This window comes from Stegastes partitus, unplaced genomic scaffold (genome assembly GCF_000690725.1).
Source record: "Stegastes partitus isolate 25-593 unplaced genomic scaffold, Stegastes_partitus-1.0.2 Scaffold90, whole genome shotgun sequence".
In the NCBI taxonomy this organism is placed as follows: Eukaryota; Metazoa; Chordata; class Actinopteri; family Pomacentridae; genus Stegastes; species Stegastes partitus.
The window spans coordinates 548,324-570,071 of record NW_007577821.1 but is presented as its reverse complement, the minus strand read 5'-3'; the positions used below and the strand labels follow the sequence as shown (position 1 = coordinate 570,071).

The following is a 21,748-nucleotide window of genomic DNA, read 5'->3' as shown; positions in this document are numbered from 1 at the left end:
TGAGACATTGGATCCATTCAAAATGACAGGACAGGGGGCTAACCACAAAACTACACATATGCTGTCCCATACTGGAACATATGTCTGATCTTTTATGCACTGGACCACATTTTAGACAATGAAATAAAGCCTATAGAGAATTTACAAAATACTGATGCTCTTGCTAAACATGCATTGTTCTTTTGTGTTGTCAGTGGTTGGTTGAACCCTTAAACTTGGAAATATTACAGCTCTTTCCTAGATTTTGGTAATGTGTTGTAGTTTGTTGCAGAGTTGTGTCAGTACATATTTAGACTTGTGATATTCCATATTACATACTGTGTAATAAACATGATGAGAGCTTTTGAGGTGTTGGGCCAGTGGGAAAAAGGAAGTGGACTAGAGAGATAATAGTTGAGAATTCGAGTCTTGAGTCGGTAAATTTGGAAGTTATGCCTGATTTATGACCATTTTGGACATTGAAGCAATCTCACGGAATGTTTAACTTCTAATCATTCTTCCTTATATGTCTTGCACCATGATAAGATCCCATGAAGTGAATTTTATTTTTGCATGTCGTTGCAGTGTCCTCAACTTAACGTTAATTAAACAAGATGATATTATACACAACCTACTGTGACACTGATTGGTATTTTCCATCAAACAATGCTTGTAAATCAAAGGACAGTTTGTTCCTGAACAATCACTTTTTCTTAGGCGTCGCAGATTTTGTACAAACAAGGATGTTCTTTTCTTTTTAACCAGGACAGATTTTTACGCATTTAGTTCAGATTTTCACTTCATTGGGTCTTTCGCGGTTCATAAAAATGTTTGTGTGTAAACATTTGCAATTAAATTAAAGTACATGCTTCATACTGTAATTATACAGTATTTGCTTTTAACAAAACATCAACGTTTCAATTGTTTAATAACTTCAACTGATATTGATATGAAGTGCAATCATAGTTGTTAATGTTTGTAACATATTAACAAAACATATGTGGATTCTCACATATGTGGAATTTTGGATACTGTCTGAAATTAGAAACATGGATAAATTCACAACTAAGTGAAACTTAGGGAAGTTTCACTTAGTTGTTGTCTGATGTTGTTTGCTTAAACACAGTGCTAAATACTAATGCTTTGACTGTAAAACACAAATATAACAACACATGTGAATCATGGAAGATGTTCACATGGTAACATTGCACTAATTGACTCTCAATGTTCCCTCCCATCTGAAAACCCCTGTCCCGTCTTTGCAATGCCTGGATTGATGCCAGACATACGAGGGGGAAATAGTGGATGATTACATCACCGGTGTGGAACAGGTCGGGGTGGACCCCACTGTTGCTGTGGAAACTGCTGCCCCAGTTGACCCCAAGGAGAAGGTGGATCCTGCTACTGACGTGTATGAGTTTAAGGAATATGACCTGAAGGAATATGACAACAAAGAGTTTGTAGAGAAACCATATGACTATGGTGATTATGGTGATTACAACCCCACTGACGCCAAGCCTACTCCTGAAACATATGAAGAAGAGTTTGGTCCTGGCGTTCCAGCGGAGACAGACATCAGAGAGAGCAGTGTAAGTGGTTAGGACTGTTGGTGTGGGGAGAGAACGGAGGTGGTGTTCAGGAATGTGGAAAGATGGAGAAGATGTTGGTGACATTTGTTTGATGGGGTATGTGCAGTGGCCTGTTTGTTGTTGCTAATGGTTTTAGCTTGAAGAATTCTTCATATACAAGCACAAAACACAAATACACAAACAAGCACAAACACACACCTTATCCTCCACAGATAAACAGATGTCAACCCAGCTGTCAGCACAGGCACACCCTCTATAACCTCATGATCCCAGTGACCTCTGCGGTTTTTCAAAGACATGCCTCTCCCTGTTATCCCACCAGTGATCTGTTTGGATTACATGGTGACGAACAAAGTCTTAGCAAAAAGTTTTTTTCACAAAACCATCTCGATCCGAATCTAAAACCAGACAGAAATAGCTGAGTCAGTGTCTATCGTGGCTTGTTTGCAGCCTTCTGCTTTGCCATGGGATTCCAGATTTTCAGGGGTAGGAAGTGACACACAGTCTGTATCTGGATGTTGGCTTGATATCTGTCTGCTTTGCATTAATCTGAACAGCTCTATTAGCGATCTCTACTCTACAATCTCTGCCCTTCTATATGGCTTTCTCATTAAGTCCCGGTTTCCTCTTTACGCTAAACTGTACAATCTAGTGGGTTTTGGACTCACTGCTGAAGTTAGTTTTTGAATTCCTTTCATGTGAAGTCATTGTATGGATAGTGTCAGGTAACAACCTCTACATTTGTGCACAGTTGAGGCCTTTTTTTTTCAGTTCCTGGCTTTAAGGACACTTAATAAATAGAAGTCGGCCCTAATTCTAAATTATAGCCTCTTGCAAAATGCTTCTGGAGGTTCATTTTTCCATCAGGCAGAAAAAAAAAGCTGCTTTTTGCCTTGAGAACTACCTCAATCCTTTAAAGCGTGCAGGACAATAGACTGTATTTTTCTGAGCTTTTCTTTGCGGTTTTGTTGTGTTTTAAAGTAACCTCTATAAAAGAAATGACACCCGGGGCACAAAGCACGACATCTGCTGCTCATTGGTCTCACATTTTGCATTTTTGGCTTTCAAACTGCTGGTGCTCTGACTTTCCATGTAAATGTATGCCTTATTATTGTGCACAGAACTTACCTGTTCTGTCTTATGTCCATAGATGGGTGGAGGTCACAGCTACCTGGGAGAAAAAGGAGAGAAGGGTGAACCTGCTGTCATTGAGCCAGTAAGTGTAATGTCACTCTTGTGTGTCTTAATTCTGACAATATACCTAAAGGGGAAACAGTCGAAGCTATTTCTCATTGAATACCTAAATGGATGCATTTCAATACATACATAAATCCAAGTTAATCTTAGTAGAAAGGAATACATCCAAGAATAGATTCAAACTTAAATATAATACATTATGGATGTGCTGTAAGATGCAAGAAACACACAGGTGTATCTAATTGTCTGTCTGGCTAAGTAATGTTAACAAGCTATCTATCAAAAATTATGTCTGTCATTTTAACTAACAGAACATTCAGATAAGTGGCATATTTCTCAAATTGGTGTTGACTAGTTTTTATGTCAACTTAGATTTTCAGTGGCATGCAGTGATTTATAAGTCTATAAAAATCCTGAATCAGATTATCTGCATATTTTCCGAGGACTGCGGTTTCTTTTATCCATTCTCGAGAACAAAATTGTCTTTAAAAAATGCAATTGCACCTACGTGTTTGTGTGTGTGTGTACATATATATATATACATATGTACACACACACACACACATATATATAGAGAGAGAGATTTTTTATTTATTTATTTATTTTAAAGCCAAGAGTATCTTCCCTGCTGATAAGGCTTATAGACTAAATGCCCACTGTCTACACAAAATGCCACAGAAATCTTTACAGCGCCTCCTATACAATTTACCACTACAGGCTGAACATTGGCTGAAATAGCACCAGCAGTTAAGATTTCTCCGTCTGTACCACCACGAGCTTTCATCCAAATCTTCGACCGCATGCACATTATAGAATACGACATCAGATAGCAGCAGCATTGTTAACATTTTGAGCATTTAGCTAAAAGTAAACTCCTCAACCTCAAACCCAAAGCACTCACTGTCTGTCTATTTTTCCCCCATTCTCTGTTGCCTGTGGATTTACAGGCTACCCTATAATGCTACTGTATCCACTTTTTTCCTTTTTCAGGGGATGCTTATAGAAGGACCCCAAGGAGCCCCCGGCCAAGCAGTGAGTATCACATTCTCCCACACTCCTGTCTGCCTTCCACAGATGGAGAACAGCTAAAGAGGGAAAAAATGTCTTTATGGAAAGAGCGTCAGCCCTGATCGCCAGTGAAGCTTGAGTTCTGAGAGACAGTCAAAATGTGAATTTGTGCATGAATGTGTGTATGTCTGTGTCTCCATGTGTGTGAGTGCTTGAGAGAGAAAGAAGGGGGGTATTTTGAGGCTTATTTCTTTTAAACCCATGTCTTTGCTTCTGTATTTGTTGGACTATGCATGTGAAGTATTGGATGGATTGATTGTGGTGGAAATGCTGGTTAGCAGTAGCTTTGGGACAACATGCTAAGCGTGTGTGTGTCTGTGTGTCTGGTTTCAGGGTGTTCCTGGTACCCCAGGATTGCAAGGTCCCTCAGGTCCCCCAGGAGATCCTGGTGAGAGGGTGAGTGAAGTCTGGCCTCATTTTACACTCGACTATAGATGTGTCTGAGGAGCTCTGTCACTCATTTCCTGTTCATCATGAATGTTAATTAAAAAACAAAATAATATTTACCAACCAAAGCACTTTTTTTCATACTATAAATGATAAAAACACACTGAAATACCAACTTCAACATTAGATTCCCCGTCATTTGTTTTCCTGCTGTCCTCTTCACTGGAAAACTGTGAAGTAGCGTTTCACTGCCATGGAATGAATATTACAATTGGACGCAGCTTGCTACTGCAGCAGGCACAAGAAAATGAGATGCCCATAAACTGTCAATATAGTAACTAAGACAATTTCTCAGTTACTAGAAACAGCTGGGTTGTATGCTGTGGGAATGCTGAGAGGTTCATGGAGTTTTGCTTTAAGTTATGCTAAAGCCTAAATGACCTCAGTAATCTATCCAAATTGGTTGGTTAACACAGAATGGGTGCTGGTCCCCTCCAGAGAGCTAGATCTCAGCTTGTTTTAATGAAATGTGGTGATACCTCTTTTATCTCTTCTGTCTTTTGAATTTAACCATTCAATTGCCAACAAAAAAATAATAAATACCCAAACACGCCTCCTCCAGTATGACCAACCAGCACAAAAGGCCTATTGTTCCACAGGGTCTAAGTGATCAAAAAATATTTTCTCGGTCCAAACATCTCTCCCCCTCCCTTCATTTCCTCCCATGAGAGACAGTCTTGCTGAGGATTGACAGGGGGATTAAAAGTGACTTGTGGTTTTCCGTTGCGCAGTATCCGTCTGCACTCAGCGTTTGATCTGCTCATTTCTCTCATGATCACCCTCTCCCTCTTTTCCACCTAAACACCACTTTCCCATGTAGGACCATCATTAACGCTAGATGCCGCTGTGCTTACGGTACAGCAGCGGATGGAGAATATTCTCCGCCACTAGAAAAAGGCAGACGGGAACACATGGCATCAATTTGAGCCAGTCTGAGATTGCTGCACATGACAAGACTGCTAAATAGATCCTGGTTTCCTTGGGAGCAGTGGGTACTACTTAGGCTTGACGTTTTTCTCTCAAAATCAAAATCTAGCAACAATATAATTTAACTGTCGTTATTTAGTATTTGAACTTTATTGTGACATTTTGCTTTTTTGCAAGATGTATCTGAAATATCTCGACAACCCTGCCATCACATTTGGTGCAGACATTTATGATCTTTAGAGGATGAATCGTAATGCATTTGGTGACTCTCTCCAACCCTCTAGCTTACCTCAAACATGTTTTCCCACTTGTTAAACACTTCGTGACAATACTCATCGACAACTATTTTCTAAATACTTTCAGCCTTAACTTCATTATAAGACTTCAGACTTTTGCTTAAAGTTGCTAACATGTTACCATGCTGAGGTAGGCATGTAAAAAAGTAATGCTAACATTTTCATGTTGGCATGCTAATGATAGGATTGAGCTCAAAGCACGTCTGAACCTCAGTCGAGGCAGACAGAGTACAACAAGGATGAGAGACACCACTGTAGACATCTAAATTACAACCTCAAGCTATAAGCATAAATATAGCTTAGACTGATGAAAGTCGCCAAGCTAGGTCTGAGATTTTCTCAAATTGTCATCATAAACATAATTTATCATTTCTAATTGATGTGAGAAGGTGATTGCTCTTCTGGTGCCACTCGTAGGCCACACATTTCCAACCTCACTTTGTGGTGACAATTAAGGAATAGCAAAAGTCCTCATTTTTCATTCACTGAACAACTTTGTTTTGGTGAATTAAATGAACATTGTAGCCTCACAGGGCCACGACTGTGGATTTTTAGTCCTGTTATAAAGTCAGTGCTCACCTTCAGGCAGTATCCTTAGGCCAGCTTAATAAAAATACACACTTTGCATTTGCCTGTGATTGAATTTTTTGCCTTATTCTTTTTAATAGGATTTGTCAGTTGTCTGATTAGAATAAACAACAACAATGCAGACTGCAGCAAAAGTACATTCCCTTTAAAGTTATTGTTATAGATAAACAAGGGTTTGCTGTGAACAGATTAGTTGTTCAGTTTCTGCATTGTTTTCTCGTGTAACAATATATGACTACAAACAAAAAATCAATACCGAATTATTAGAATTCATTAAAATAAGGACATCTTTGCTCACAACAATTTTGTATCACTGTAAGTTCTTTTGAATAGCATTATTGTAGTTAATGTGGATTTTATTCTGTTTGGTTGGGTTGCCAATATCAGCTAAAGTTGTCCTGTGCAGTCAAACTGAGATGTGACATCTTTGTACAACTCTCTGTCCTTCCTCTGAATCTCCAGGGTCCTCCAGGGCGTCCTGGTCTTCCTGGTTCAGACGGTGTCCCTGGGCCTCCAGGTACCATTCTGATGCTTCCAGTAAGTCCCTCTGTTTTCCGCGTGCCTGCTGGGCTGTCTGTCTTATTTCTCTCACATACTGTGCATCCTTCATCTCAGGCTCTAGCCCATCAACTCACTTCATTTAGGAAGTTTACTTCATCACCAGTAAGCCAAAGGATTGCCAGGTTTAAAGGTTTACCAGAATACTGCAAAGATTTGAACACACACTCAGTGGGGGGACTATTCAGAGGCTCGCTCTGTAGAAATAACATAAGTCAATTTGATTTTAATTGTGTTTTCTTGTGCTTTGTGGCTGACAGTTCCGTGCAGGTGGTGAGGCACACAAGGGACCTGTGGTTACAGCCCAGGAAGCTCAGGCTCAGGCCATCCTATCTCAGGCTAGGGTAAGTATCAGTGGTAAACAGGACTCCAGTGCACCGGCATCTGTTTAGAGAACACTTTATCATGGTTTTCTGATATCCTGTGTGCTCTGCAACCCTGTGATTTAACTTAAACTGAATGCAACCTGGGTGCAAAGTTTGATTTGATTTTATGTGATATACTCTGTGACCAAAATCACTTTAATTAACCGATAAATTGTTCTAAATAATGAAAAGAGAGATCACCATTCACAAGTCCCACTCATCCTATAAATTGTCTACATTCCTAAAGATATGGACCTGTGTCAGGTTGGGTAGTATATAAAGCTGCAACAGATGTTCACACCCACTCAGGGGTCCTGACAACCATAGCACTGCTGAAAAACAGGTTGGATTTTGGGCTTTCAGTAAGGTGTGATCTATAGTCAGACACATGGAGGTCATTAAGTGCTGCACAACCACTGAATATTCACACTTTCACAAGACTCTATGGAGCTGGAGGATTGCCAAAGCTGGTGTTTAGTAATGTCTAAAAAGCACTTGTCACCTTTCTATATGTCTTTTGTGCCAAAGGTTTAGCCTGAGGAAAGGAATAAACAAAGTGAATTATGGGTGCACATTGTAGGGCCTTCTTGTGTTGCCATCGGTAGCCTATGAATTGGTTTCCTCTGAATTAGCAAGTTTTGTCATTCAGTAATCACCCTCCAAATAAATTCCACACTACTTTTTTGGCAGAACCATGCTGTGGTCAACCATGAGCTGGAGCAAACATGAGAATGTAAACTGTGAACAAGAACAAAGTAAAGTTTGCCCATTGTACGGTTCCATTCCTTACAGAGACTAAATGGGAAACTTTTATTAGTGTTTTCTTGATTATTTGCAGATCTCAACCAGTTAGCTGAACAAATGTGGTGTCCAACTTAATACCACAAATTCCTGCTTTATTGCAGGAACTACAGGAAGCATTTCAGCATGCATGCCGCAGTCATTTTGCAATATGAGTATTGCTAGCAGTGCATTTCAAATGCTGGTCTTCATCCTGATAAAATCTAGACAAAAAGACATTAAAATAAAGCTCACTTATTTATATGTACATTGATAAAAAGATCTAGAAGAGATGACCTCAGATCATATCATGGGATGTCAAAAGACTGATTGCAGAAGGCCTCTTATTTTGTTGACATTGCTCCAATTCTAATACAAATCATATATTATCCTAACATCTAACTGATGTAGACGCACACTATACAGGAGTATCTCCACAGTTAGTGGCTGATTGTTTATGGTTTTTTTCTGTCTGATCCACAGTTGGCTATGAGAGGTCCTCCAGGGCCAGCCGGCATGACAGGAAGATCTGGTCCTGTGGTGAGTAGCTGTTTATATCCATTTACACATAGACACCAACACACCGCTGGTCAACTTACACATGTAATTTCACAACTTTTAAGAAACATTTTAAATGATATAACTTGTTGTGAGGCAGTCAGTTCAAAGTATTTCTAATTTTACACTTTGTGCTGACTTGTAGCCACAGCATGTGTTATTTAATTCCATCAATTGATAGCATGTATTTTGAATGAATAATAAATAAATACACAAAAGATTTTTCACGTATTACTTGTGATGTGACATATAACGTACTATCTCATGAACGGATACGAGCTGATGGATTCTTTCTCAAAAAACACACAAGTGTTACATCAATCATGTAATTCTTAGACAACACAAAGATTTTTCAAGATTTTTGAAATATGTTTGTGAATGCGTCTTTGTTGTACATGCACAATCCAAGTTTCAAACGTTAAATTTTGTGTGCTTAGATTTACATTCGGTTGTTGTCCAACTTAGATTATACTGGTTTCCAAATGATGAGATGACAAAATATTTGGCTTCACTGAAGACATCATTCATTAAATGTGTGTGTTTATATCTTTAAATAGGGAGGTCCTGGTTCTCCCGGACTGAAAGGAGACAGTGGCGACTCTGGGCCACAGGTAAGAAGAATAGTACAATAAACCTCTTTTTTTTCCCATTTCTGTACATTTCAACAGAAGCAACTATTAGGATAAGATGTATTTTTATATTGATGTATATATATATTCTCTCCATAGGGACCTAGAGGTCTTCAGGGTGCAACTGGTCCACCAGGAAAAGCAGGAAAAAGGGTAAGAGTACTTAGTACCAAGCAAGTACCAAGTTCAACTAGAAGCCTTTTATATATTTTTTTACATTTGTTGATTAATCTTCTCTAGACCGGTACTGTTACAACAGAAGAACGTGTTTAAATTCACAAATTTCTAATATTTTAGGATCACAAGTACACATAGATCAATGCTACAGTACTCAAGCAGAAGGATCTGTTAATTTTCTTGGCCTTATTTCAAATAAGTCAGCTGCAGCCAATAATTGTCTCTCTGTGTTGTTATAATTTATAAAGTAATGTTTACTTAACCACAAACCACTTGGAACAATTCTACCATCTTTGCTGTGTTTATTCTCCACAAGCATCCAAGGTAACGGAATATTTTCTGATGGGATTTCTATGTAACCTGACTTGATATTTGCATGTCTTCCAGGGTCGTAACGGTGCTGATGGTGCACGAGGCATGCCAGGAGAGGCAGGCCATAAGGTAAAGTGCACACAAAGTTTTCCGGAAAAAACAGTGTCTGCTTTTGATAAGTTGGCTGGCAGTGACTGTGTTTGAAAAAGTGGCACCTGCCATTGTGATGGATAAAGCTGAATGTTTGATACCATGCTTTTTTTTAGGGTGACCGAGGTTTTGACGGCCTTCCTGGTCTTCCTGGAGAGAAGGGACATAGAGTAAGTATGACGAGAAGAGTTTGTTTAGTCAGATGACAAACATCGCTAAGAGTTCACTCTGTCTCCAAAAATAACATTCCCTAGTCTGTTATTTCTAGATCTATTTCTAAACACTCATTGATCTCACTCATTGCTGCTCTCTACCCTGTCCTTACCGCAGCATTGATGGTAAATGGTCTGCTCTTTTAAATTAAGTGCCTTTCTACCTTAGCAGTACTCAAAGCGCTTAATAATGTTTTCCATTCACACACATTCACACACATTCTCACACCAATGGCGACAGAGCTGCCTTGCAAGGTGCTCGCCTGCCATCGGGGGTAACTTGGTGTGCCTTGCCAAGAACACTTCAGCATGCGCCAACCTTGCAATTAGTGTCCACTCTACCACCTGAGCCACAGCTGCCCACAATAGATGCTAATGGGAAGTTCAGAGGCCACCTTCCATCCATCTTATGTACTCTGAAGTGCTGACAGATGTGAATTCTGAACCAGTGAACTCATTTGGGCATTTGACCCAGTTAAGAGAGGTGTGGCCAACTCCAGAATCACTTGGGCTGCCTTTAACCAGGCCTGAAGGCAAATGAGGAGTGCTGAGTTTAGTGTTTGTGAAATTTGGACCTACATAGAGAGCCCAAAAAAGAGAGGACAGAGATCACAGAGGGGTATTTCTAGCCAGGCTTTCATGCCTTATCCTATACTAAGTAATTACAGGACCAACAGAGGTAGGCCAATCCTTATTGGGCACTATAAATAGTGGAAACCATAGGTCCATGCCAGTTGTGGTGACCATGCTTATGGTAGATTAAAGGCAGTTCTGTTGCCCATTTTTGTTGCTCTCTTTAAAGCATCTTCTGTGTGTTTTTTCAGAATTTTTCACATTTTTTTCAAAAACTGAAAATTAGGATTTTTTTTTTTTTCCTTTATAGCCGCACACATCAAGCTCATGAACTATGTTGTGACTCGACCACTCCCAGTCTTTGCTGATATCTTTCTTCTCTGATATTTTCTCTCCAGGGAGAACAGGGCACTTCAGGTCCTCCAGGACCTCCAGGAGAGGATGGTCCAAGAGTAAGTAGCCCTCCAGTCACCATGTGTCCTACCCTGTTCACAGCTTTCTTCACCATTACTCTGCATTCCTTAATGACCCACTAGTTTTGTTTCTAACTAAAGGGTGAAGACGGCCAGGTTGGACAGAGAGGCGTGGCTGGAGAGAGTGTAAGCACATTTATTTTCATCTGATAACACAGCGAGACAAGTTTGTTAAACTGAAGCTTAAAAAACATCCAGGCAAAGATTTCAATATGATGACAATATGTCACTCATTTTACTTGCTACCATGGACCTTATACCCCCCATTCGTTCCTCAATAATAATTCTGTAAATTATTGAAAAACACAGCCTCGCCATCCTCCCTCCTCTGCAACTGTAACGACATTCCTGCCTGCAAGGACCATTGCCTTTGTAATCTCGACCTTGCCATGACAGAATGGCTGTGCATAACAGATCAGAAAATAGAACCAAGAAAGGGGTTGTTCTGTCATTACCCATGAGAAACTGCCATATTCTGCTTTGTGCTTTTCAAATGGACCATAGAGTTGAGAAATAGTTTGCTCCCTGTCATACTCCAAACACCACCATCATTTTAACTAAATGCTTTCACGGTGTTTCATCATACACTATGAATAAGATGAAAGAGCAAAGTGTGTGCACTGATTTTAGGAGTTTGACTTAAGATTGTAACAAAAGACAAAACTTTTGTGAGCACTCTGCATCTGCAGTTTCCATATGTGACCACATGAGGTCAGTTTTTTTCCTCATTAAGGGCAGTCATTGAGAATTCACTGCACAGAATTTTCACTTAAGTTTACGTACAGTTTACTAGTATCATATTTTACGCCCAACATATTTATGAATACAATACCCAGTTTCACACAAAATGAATGTCATAAATCTGTGTTTAGGTCTTATTTTACATAATTAACTTTAATTTGTGGTTTACAGGGTCCTAGAGGTTTGCTCGGCCCCAGAGGGTCTCCTGGTCCTGGCGGACAGCGTGTAAGTTTATTACTCAAGCCTCATACTGCTCATCATGTAGCTCTTGCTCAACAGAAACTTTCATTGTCAAATCGTGATCTCTTTAGGGTCTTCCTGGACTTGATGGGCAAGCTGGTCCCAAAGGAAACATGGTGAGAAATATTTGTTTTTTGTTCTTTTAAAACCAAAGTAGAAAATCAGAGCGTCAGGACACATATGTCAGGACCACCTAAGCAGCCACGTTGTCACTGGGCCTGCCAGTGACCTTTAACTGATGTAGCATGACAAGAATGAAGGTCATGGCTCATTTGTTGGTTAAAGATTGAAGATGATAGCAGGGATTCTCTTATCATACCCCTCAAATGTTCTCCCGTAGATGACAAATTCTGCTAGCTGAGGAGGTCTTGAGCTTGTGTAAAGAATAAAACGGAAAAGCATGTGTGTGTCAATTGCCCCATACATTCATCTTCCTGGAAGGTCTTAGTGGGATGGTTAAATGAGGTTAGACAAGCCCACATGTTGTCTGTGGTCACTGAGGCATTGAGCAGAGGAAACAAGCAGCTGTAGAAGAACCATAGAACAATAGAAACTTAGTGTGTTTCTCATTCATATCTTGAAAGTTGGTATTGATCTCAGAAAATAAATAAATAAATTAATTAATAAGTAAGTAAGTAAGTAAGTAAGTAAATAAACAAGAAGAAACTTGAAAGTCTCTATTTAATAGAGCTTCCTCGTGGGTTACTAAGCCTCTATGTTGTGAAGACAGTTTAACATGGTTGTTTTAAGGCATCCTTTACTAGAAAACAACATGTGAACTGACTCCATTTGGATCCACAGTCAGGTGATTCAAAATTCTCTGAATAGATCTTTTATTTAGTGTTTGTTGTAACAGCTGGAGTAGACTTCTCTGCGAGGGTCGCATCTGTTGTATGTATGTGTTTGGTTTGTAGCGCACTAAATGTGAGCAGGGATGCCAGACAACTAACTATTGAGTTAGTCATGTGCCTTATGGCTTTGGAGGATTTGCTCCTTGGTGCCGTTATATAAATTCTAGTAGTATTTGATTGTATTCATCCAAATGATCTGAATTCTTCTGCAACACTGTTGTTTTTCAGTAGCTGGTGGTGCAAATTAAAGCACACAATCGAAAACGTGAATTAAAATAAAACCAGCTGCAGTGTCAATTCCAGTGACTGGAAATATTAATTGCCTCTTTTTTTGTTATGTGCAGGGTCCACAAGGAGAGCCGGGGCCTCCTGGGCAACAGGGTATGCCTGGTCCACATGTAAGTTTTTTCCTTTCTTTTCTCTGTATCTATCTCTTTATTCAGACCCTTTCTGATCACTGTCTCGCTTGCTGTTTCCTTTCTTGCTCATTCTCTTGATCTCTTCCTTCCTCTTTTTGCTCCCTGCCTGTCTCCCCTTTTCCTGCTTTATCCTCTTTGTCTCATCCACTGTGCAACAGGGAGCACTACATTCTCAAATGGTTACTTGCTGTCCTGTTTTCTTAATCAAAAGTCAAGACAAATATTTTCTTTAGCTCTTCTTTCCCTTTTTTCACCTTGTCCAGCCTCCTTTTGTTAGGTTCTGCAGTTTTATAACAAAACTCACCAAGAAGAGCAAAGACTTGACACGTTTTCACTACCGTTGTATCTCCACAAATAAGAAATGCATCCTTTCTGTCCTGCTGAGATTCAACATATTGTGCTTATTTGATAGTATTTAATCTAATTTCATGATCCATTTAGTGGCACTGTCACAAATATTCCATTTTTGAGTCATCTTTAATAGAACACAGTGCCTCCAATATTTTAGCCAGGGATAAATCACCATTGCCAGGTGAGATTTTCAGTTCTGCTGACGCTCACAGCCTGAACAGGATGGCGTCATTTCTGTGGAAAGTATTAGTAGGAACCTATGCTGATGGTATACAGACTGCATTATTACTTGTCCATTACAGTTATACCTGGCCAGAGACAGGTTGATGCCTTCCAGCGAAAGCAGTGGCCCGTTGAAAAATAACACAGCTAGTTTATTTTAACTGTTACTCTTTTTAAAAAATTATTCATGGGTTGAATCGTGAAGAAGTCTTCAAGATTTAAAATGACTGTAGAAAGTAAGGAACCTCCCTTTGCACAGCTGAATGTACAACCTTGGGTAGAATGGCTGGAAGAGAATGTGATTACATTACAAACAAGCAAATTAGAAATACAGAAGTAGGTACAGACATCCCCAAACTGACATAAGAGATGTTCTTTTACCCAAAATGTAGCCCATCGTTTTGCATACCGTATAGGTCCACTTGTATATGGCCGACTGTTCTCATTGCAAATCTGTTTCCATTGTCTTTCAGGGTCTTATTGGTCCTCAAGGTCCGATTGGGCCTCCTGGTGAAAAAGTAAGTACAAAGGGAATGCAGTCACCCCTGTAGCCCTCCACCACTGCTCTGCTGCTGCAATAAGTGAATGTTTCAGTCAAGAGCTCATAAGTGATTCTGCACATTTGCTGCTCAGCTATAGACCTTTACTTGCTTCTTTGAAAGCAGAAGCATACATAAAGCTGGGCATAGTAGACTGACACACACTTTAGAAGCTTGAGCACTTACTTTGCCTGACTTAGAACATGTTGTTAGTGATTGTATCTATCTATCTATCTATCTATCTATCTATCTATCTATCTATCTATCTATCTATCTATCTATCTATCTATCTATCTATCTATCTATCTATNATCCATTACCTGTATTTATTTATTGCTTTCACTTTGTAGGGACCTCAAGGGAAACAAGGCTTGGCTGGCCTCGCTGGGGCTGACGGCCCTCCAGTGAGTAACACATCTGATGTCTTTTTCATTTTTCTGTCATCCAGACAAAATCCCAACTGACAACATGATCGACTGCTAAATCTCTCTAACTGCTTTTATAGGGTCACCCAGGCAAAGAGGGTCCTGCAGGCGAAAAAGGAGCAGCTGTAAGTATTGTGCCATTTTGTTGATAATTTGGATTTTACAGTGAAGTATCTAATTACAGTTGCTCTCAAAGCTTCATCAAAAGTGGCACAGCTCAGGAAAAACAGTGGGTTGGCAGTTTTGTCAGATAATTTAGTTTAGCTTTTATTTAGCCAACATAATATGCCAGAAGGGTGAGGTTTAATATATCCACACAAGTTAGATACAGCCAGGTAAATAGTCTCAGAATGGAAATACACAACATTGACGTACACAACATGGTGAATAGTCATTGTGTCTCATGTGGTAAAATACAAGGATCTGTAGATCTAAGGATCTAATAGAAACTATATTGTGTATTTATATAACTTTTATGGATTTCGTAAAGAGATTTTTAATTATTACCTCATGTATTTAAGACCAATAAATACTGTTTCCCTACAACAGATGCACTACATGAGTATAGTTATTGGACTTACAACATTTTATTTACTCAGCAGTTTAACTTGTCAGAGACAGCATGGTCGAGCTATGTATCTGTAAAAGTTAGAATTTTAGTTTAATGTCCATGTGTCTTTTGTTTGTTTTGTTGTTTTGCGTTTTCACATTTTTAGATATTATAAATAAATAAATGTTCCCAAAGTTGTTGCTTATTTTGACATTACAGTAATAGCTTTTTACTGTGTCATATTTGTCCAGTTCTTCTTTCCAGCTATTTAGCATTAGGAGCCATTATCCATTCACTTTTAATATTTATTTGTTATGTTTTTGTCAATGGCTCTACCAATCCCAAAATTTTTATGTCCCTTTTTTCGTTTTTTGATTTTTAGGGTCATCCTGGTCCTATGGGATCCATTGGTTACCCTGGGCCTCGTGGTGTGAAAGTAAGTGCTATCTTAGCCGTACAGTGCCACTCCACCAACATAAATTTCCACTGTCCCTCAATTTTGTTCTGACTATATTTTCCGCTCTTATCAGGGTGCTGAGGGAATTAGAGGCCTTAAAGGTGACAAAGGAGAAAAGGTAAACACCCCTCCAGCCTCTTCTTTTTCTTCCAACACAGCTGACAGATGTCACTTCTCTGAAAATGAACCCATCAGAGTTGTAATTCCCCTCTCAAATGAGGCTTCCTTTCAAACCAGCAAGTGGAAAAACTCCTAAAGGCCCATCAGGCTGGCAGTTAAGTCCTCATGCCACTGAGCTGTAATGGACTGTGGAACATTAAGCCAGAATGAGCCTGTTTTGTCAGGCAGTTTCATTGAAGATTGATCTGTAGCCATTGTTTTCTTGGATTGCATTGGCTGAACTTAGCCTGATGCTAGTTTTGTGTAGATTTTCTAACTCTACTGTTATGAATTTTAAGCCGTTCAGAGATAAACCTCAAAACGCTTTGCATTTTGTTAAAAGCTTCTTTATTTTGATATTCCTGTCTCTGTAAAATCCAGTTAAGCCAGTATTTTACCATGTCCAAGTTACACATAAGGTATGAGCTAATAATATCTTACAGTGTTATGTAGTTTAGTATCTAGTTTAGAGGTTTCATGTGTTACAATATGTCAGGACATAGGCACCCTTTCACAATATGTAAAGAAGACGGCTTCTGTGAAACTGGCAAAAAAGTAAACTGCATTCTTGATTTGAACCACCAGGTGTCAGCAGAATAACACAGACACCAAAAATACAGAGAAGCATACCTTCAAATCTGATGTGAATGCTTCATTGAAGTGGCCACTAGATGTCAGAATTAGTCTTTAGAAGAGCTAAAGAAACCCTAATAGTCTTAAGTGTGCAACTTTCTTTCAGTAATAAACAAAGACTGCCATGGTAAACCTTCACAAGGGTTTTTCACTTTAATTATCACTCAAGTACTCTGTTTTGCTGTTTAGACAATTTAGATGTGGAATATTTGACTAGAGTTTATCAATTGTGTCTCATTTCAACTCTCAGTTGTAAACAATAATATTTTTTTTTTAATTTTTTGTCTCCAGGGAGAAGATGGATTTCCTGGCTTTAAAGGTGACATGGGCCTTAAGGGTGACAAGGTACATCATCATCTCTAAAGAGAAAATGGATGCTTGCAGTTACAGAGAGTGATAGTTAGGTTTTAAAAACTACATTTGCTAAATTTGTTTTCTCTACATTTAGGGTGAGGGTGGCTTACAAGGATCCAGAGGGGAGGATGGCCCTGAAGGTCCCAAAGGCAAGTCAGGACCCGGCGGAGAAGCTGGTCCCATGGGATCAGCTGGAGAGAAGGTAAATTATCAGTTTCTGCAAGGACTGAAATATACATATTGAATTTTCATGTCAAGAAATGCGCCTCTTCTGGTCTGAAATGTAAGTACTTAATTTCTTAATTGATTAAAAATTAAAACATGTGTATGTAATTACTGTATCTAATTTGTTTTTTACTATAGTAGTATTCTAAGGGCAGTTTTTAGTTAACTGGAAAGGCTACAGTAGTTTACTATACTTTTGTAGCTGTGCTGACCCTCTTGAAGTTGAGGTTTTTGCCACCTAACTTCAAGTCTACAACAGACTGTTTCCAGTTTAATTGACCTGTGTTGTTACATTTTTCCATGGAGGTCTGATCTGGCTTCATTAGAATCAAGAATAATAAAAGTGATGTTTTTGAAGATAGATTATAGTTTGTTTTTTCTGCATTACAGTTGTGATTGATGAATCGTTGATTGAATTCTACACCCTGTTTTGCAGCTAAATGACATCATAGAAAACAAAGTACTAATCCTGGGCAGGAGAAATTCTGATGAACAAACCTACAGCTATAAACCTTAGAAACAGGTTACTTCATTTGTTTTACTAAAGGTTTCATTAGACACACAGATGGGCTAATATCCCATTGTACTAAAAATAGATTTTTCCAGCACCAATGTCAAAAGTGTTGGATTCTTACTCAAATCAGTGCATGCAAATATAATGACTTGACTTATTTTTAAAAGCACAGGGAAGAATTACATCACATCTTATGTAATTCTAATTGACCATGCACTGTCTGAAATCACCAAAATGGACCAAAGGCAACTCACATTTAGGCTAAAAGCAGAAAAGCAGATATACAGCTGATGTCATGTTCATAAACATGGTCTTAAAATGTTCCCCATACCAGAGAAAAAAACTTTATGGTTATATGTTTATAGCTTTTTGCAATGCTTCAGTGAGCTTTACTGCAGTCTCCAACAGTGTCTCTGGTGGCACAATGAGAATTTAACAACTTTGTTTTCTTTTTTGTTTGTTTTTTGCTACTTTTTAGGGAAAACTTGGGGTCCCTGGATTACCTGGATATCCTGGAAGACAAGGCTCTAAGGTGGGTGATGAGAGTAAAAAACCCAGTATCCTCATCAATGACAAGCCCCCAGTCCATTGGGCGATTAATGATCAGGGCCAGCTGTAGGTGTTGGGAGTCTTGATCAGGGTCAGTTCAGCCTAGAGACTGCTGACAACACAGCAACATGACTGCTTGAAGGGATATCTCTGTTTACTCACTACACTGTTTTCCAGTGTCAAACTGTAATGATTGAATTCCATACTTGCATGTGTGGGTGTTCTCCTGTCTGTCTTCATGCATAATCTACATGTTTATTGCCTGTGTTTACATGTGTGAATGTATATCCTTATCTGTATTGATTCTTTCTAGCCCTTCATCTAGGTCTTGCTTATCGACATCTACCAATATGTAAACCTGCTCCCACATGAGTTTCTAAAATCTGCTGATCTGCTGACTAACCATTACGCGAACAAACACAAACCCAAGCAGACACCAACTGTACACTCTCCATGACTCTTAACTGGCATGGTCCCCTGCTACAGTCATCAGCTGTCCTCCCTCCTTAAACTCCAGGCATTATCTCACATTCTGGCATTCCTTGCACCGTGGCGCTGACCACGATCAAGATGTGCTGCTGTAGCTGGTTTCTCTCTGTTGCTGTCAGCACTGACACCTTGGCACTGATATGATGGGTCAGAAACACCTACACTCACAACATCCAGATAGGCAAGTCTCCTGCTCTGTCTGCAAATGTCAGCATGGCCACAAAGCTAATTAGAGACTGTGATAAATAGACGAAGTGGAGCAGATGAAAAAGAAATACACTAAGAATGGGCTTCATTTTTAATTCTATTAAATCCAGTAATTTGTTGTAAGTTCTTTGTTTTATTTCAATTAACACACATTTTACTTTTAATAGAGTTTTTTAAAATTTTTTTAAAAACATTTTTACAATTTGAATCTTTGTGATAAGTAATAACAATCATAGCAAAAACACAAAGAGTACTTTTTGTTTGTATCCATAAATAATTATAGGCAAAGGCTGCCCACAGAGGTTCCCAATAGAGTCCAGGATCCTCTTTTTAGACTCTATATGCTTCAAAAAAATACTCTGTTTGGAGAGACAAAAAGGGCATCCTGACTTTGGCATGCATAAATAGTGCCTCTGTTTCCTCTCTGTAGTGTGCATTTGAAGAGTTTTCTTCTAAAAGAAAAAAAAAAAGCCAAGAGATATCTAGAATTCAAAACTTGTTACACCCACTCTAACTTAAAGTAAAGTATGAAACTGTCTATGGTAACTTGGATGCTTTTATAAACCAACTCATTTTAAAAATACCTTTTTTGACTTTTGTTGTTTCCTGAAAGGGCTCATAGGATTGAAGAGATCATTTTTGTTCAATGTGAGATAGAATTCAAAACAGACAAAACAGTTTCTACAGCAAAGTATTGTCAGTGGTTTAAAACGTCACAATGTCCTCCCAAGCAGGTTCAGGGTCAAAGTGTTGGCCCGTTAGCACTCTTTATGCCCCTCAATCAGCCTGTGCATGAATCCCTCCACTGGCTGTGTTTTTGGCTGCTGCACCTCATCACTCTCTGTTAACAGCTTTCCCACACCGTTAATTCTGGAGCCATTTGCAATAGCTTCAGTGGACTGTCTTATCTCTGTGGCGCAAGTCAGGCTTGTCCAGTACCAGCTCTCCTTTCAGTTTACCATAACTGCACCTCTGTGAAAAACAAATTAAGCGGCATAGATCTGCCTTTCCTGCTGTCTCCACAATGTTGGGTTGTTTACTTCTTGCAATTCTGTCCACGCCACCTTGTTGTGGTGCCCTTGCCTATACTGCACAGTATTATGCCGTGTATACATATGCATGTGAGCCGTAATGAGCACTAAAGATGTGCATTGCATCAGAGATTGTTTGGACCTCAAAACACCGAGATGAGCACATGACCTTGGTGCGAAGCTGAGACAATGAAATGTTTAATTTAAATTGGTGGAATATATATTTGTGCATCCTAATTCTGCATGAAGGGAAGCTGTATTGGTAAGCTGCTTGGTACTCCTGTTATTCATCCAACAGTGATTGCCCTCCTAGTATTTGTTTGACTGACACCATCACCACTATCAGAAAGCACAGACGGCAAAAGCCCAATAACTAAATTGCTGATGGGTATCAAAGGGGATCCGCTGTTTCCCCTTCCTTTGTCTTTATTTGCTCCCTCTGCCTTTTTTATCTTCCTATTTTGCTTTCTCCCTGTGCTAACAACCTAACAACACTCATGTCTGTCTATGTGTCAGAAAGTCTCTAAGTGACGAGGAGACTTTCCCTTTGGGCTCCTTTGAAGCCGTAAAAAAAGGTGCTTTATTTTTCTATGGGGACTCGCAAAATATAAACTGTAGCACGATGATAACACTTTGCTAGCCAGCATTTCGGTCTTTTGTGTGTGAGGATTTCACAGTTTACGCAAAGTTCCTCTTTTTATTAGCCTTGGTCAGTGAAGTGCAAAAGGAATTCTGCCACTTCCTCCTTAGCCTCAGTGACATTGTTACTGGACAGAGACAGCAGTAGTCCTTTTTCATATCTTCCATGGATTTCTCCTTTCTGTCATTCCTGCTCTCTCACACTTTTCTCTACTTGCCTTGCAGGGCTCCAACGGCTTCCCTGGATTTCCTGGAGCTAATGGCGAGAAGGGAGCAAGGGTGAACAAAATTCATTATTTTCTCCTCTGTGAATGATATGCATACTTAGTCACAGAGGGCTGTCTAACTGATTAAAGGGAGGAAAGTATATGTAGAGTAAATATTGAAACACAGCATAGTCAGCGGATCTTGTGGCAGTGGCAGTTTGGATTACTACTTTGGATTCTTATTAAATCAAGAATCTACTTTGTACCTACGAAATAATGCAAAGTGTGCAATGAGCTTTATCACATGAATGAATGAGCAATGAAGTTTGTTCATGAATCCCAAAAATGCCAATGGTTGTAAAATGGGGATATTACTGTTTTGAAACTCGGGTTTATAGATGAACTACACTGCATTATGGCCAAATGTCTTTGTTGAACATCTCCCACCAAAACCATTGGCATTAATCTGCTGCTGGAAAAGCCTCAACTCTTCTATGAGGGCTTTTTACAGAATGTTGTAACCATGTTTTAGAGATCTGCTTTTTTTTTTTTTTGTCATATATGCATCAGTGACAACAAGTCATTTCATTATATCCCAATTGTGTTGGATGGGGTTGAGGTCAGGGCTATGTCCAGGCCAGTCAAGTTTTTTTTAGCACCAAACCCTGAACACCATTTCTTTATGTGCCATACTTTGTCATATGGGAAGAACCTTCCCCAAAAGGTCACCATAAGGTCACCATGAAGATTTAGCCTTTGAGGGAGGACTGACAACTGTATTGAGCTGTGTGAACGAAACTGTAGAGTCGTCCGGTTGTAAAGGGCTACAGATTAAAGGAAAGAGAGGGAGGCTTGAAGAATGATGGGGGTTATTACTGACAAGACAAGCAAGTCTGCGCTCTCAGAGAGACATTGAGAAGCAGACATGCCTGGCCCCAGCATGGTAGAACTGACAGGTAGTTCAAGCTGTCAAGCGCCTGTGAGTAACCACTTACCGCAGCAATTTGATTATTTATTTGTGTCCAAAGATGCTCACATGTTCAAATGTATTTGGTATTAAGAGAATAGC

At 39.3% G+C, this 21,748-nt stretch overlaps 1 protein-coding gene across 2 annotated transcripts in view; it reads left to right on the top strand.

Moving 5' to 3' along the window:
- col11a1b (collagen, type XI, alpha 1b) overlaps positions 1-21,748 on the top strand; it is an 85,456-nt gene that overhangs the window by 27,631 nt on the left and 36,077 nt on the right. For both annotated transcript variants that reach the window (XM_008277161.1, XM_008277160.1), the window contains exons 8-32: positions 1,263-1,568; positions 2,719-2,784; positions 3,756-3,797; positions 4,167-4,229; positions 6,554-6,628; positions 6,910-6,993; positions 8,278-8,334; positions 8,910-8,963; positions 9,081-9,134; positions 9,546-9,599; positions 9,737-9,790; positions 10,804-10,857; positions 10,960-11,004; positions 11,791-11,844; positions 11,931-11,975; positions 13,055-13,108; positions 14,176-14,220; positions 14,592-14,645; positions 14,747-14,791; positions 15,599-15,652; positions 15,747-15,791; positions 16,757-16,810; positions 16,914-17,021; positions 18,037-18,090; positions 20,699-20,752. In XM_008277161.1, coding sequence (XP_008275383.1) covers positions 1,263-1,568; positions 2,719-2,784; positions 3,756-3,797; positions 4,167-4,229; positions 6,554-6,628; positions 6,910-6,993; positions 8,278-8,334; positions 8,910-8,963; positions 9,081-9,134; positions 9,546-9,599; positions 9,737-9,790; positions 10,804-10,857; positions 10,960-11,004; positions 11,791-11,844; positions 11,931-11,975; positions 13,055-13,108; positions 14,176-14,220; positions 14,592-14,645; positions 14,747-14,791; positions 15,599-15,652; positions 15,747-15,791; positions 16,757-16,810; positions 16,914-17,021; positions 18,037-18,090; positions 20,699-20,752 — 1,674 coding nt within the window. The remainder of the gene's footprint in view (positions 1-1,262; positions 1,569-2,718; positions 2,785-3,755; positions 3,798-4,166; positions 4,230-6,553; positions 6,629-6,909; positions 6,994-8,277; positions 8,335-8,909; positions 8,964-9,080; positions 9,135-9,545; positions 9,600-9,736; positions 9,791-10,803; positions 10,858-10,959; positions 11,005-11,790; positions 11,845-11,930; positions 11,976-13,054; positions 13,109-14,175; positions 14,221-14,591; positions 14,646-14,746; positions 14,792-15,598; positions 15,653-15,746; positions 15,792-16,756; positions 16,811-16,913; positions 17,022-18,036; positions 18,091-20,698; positions 20,753-21,748) is intronic.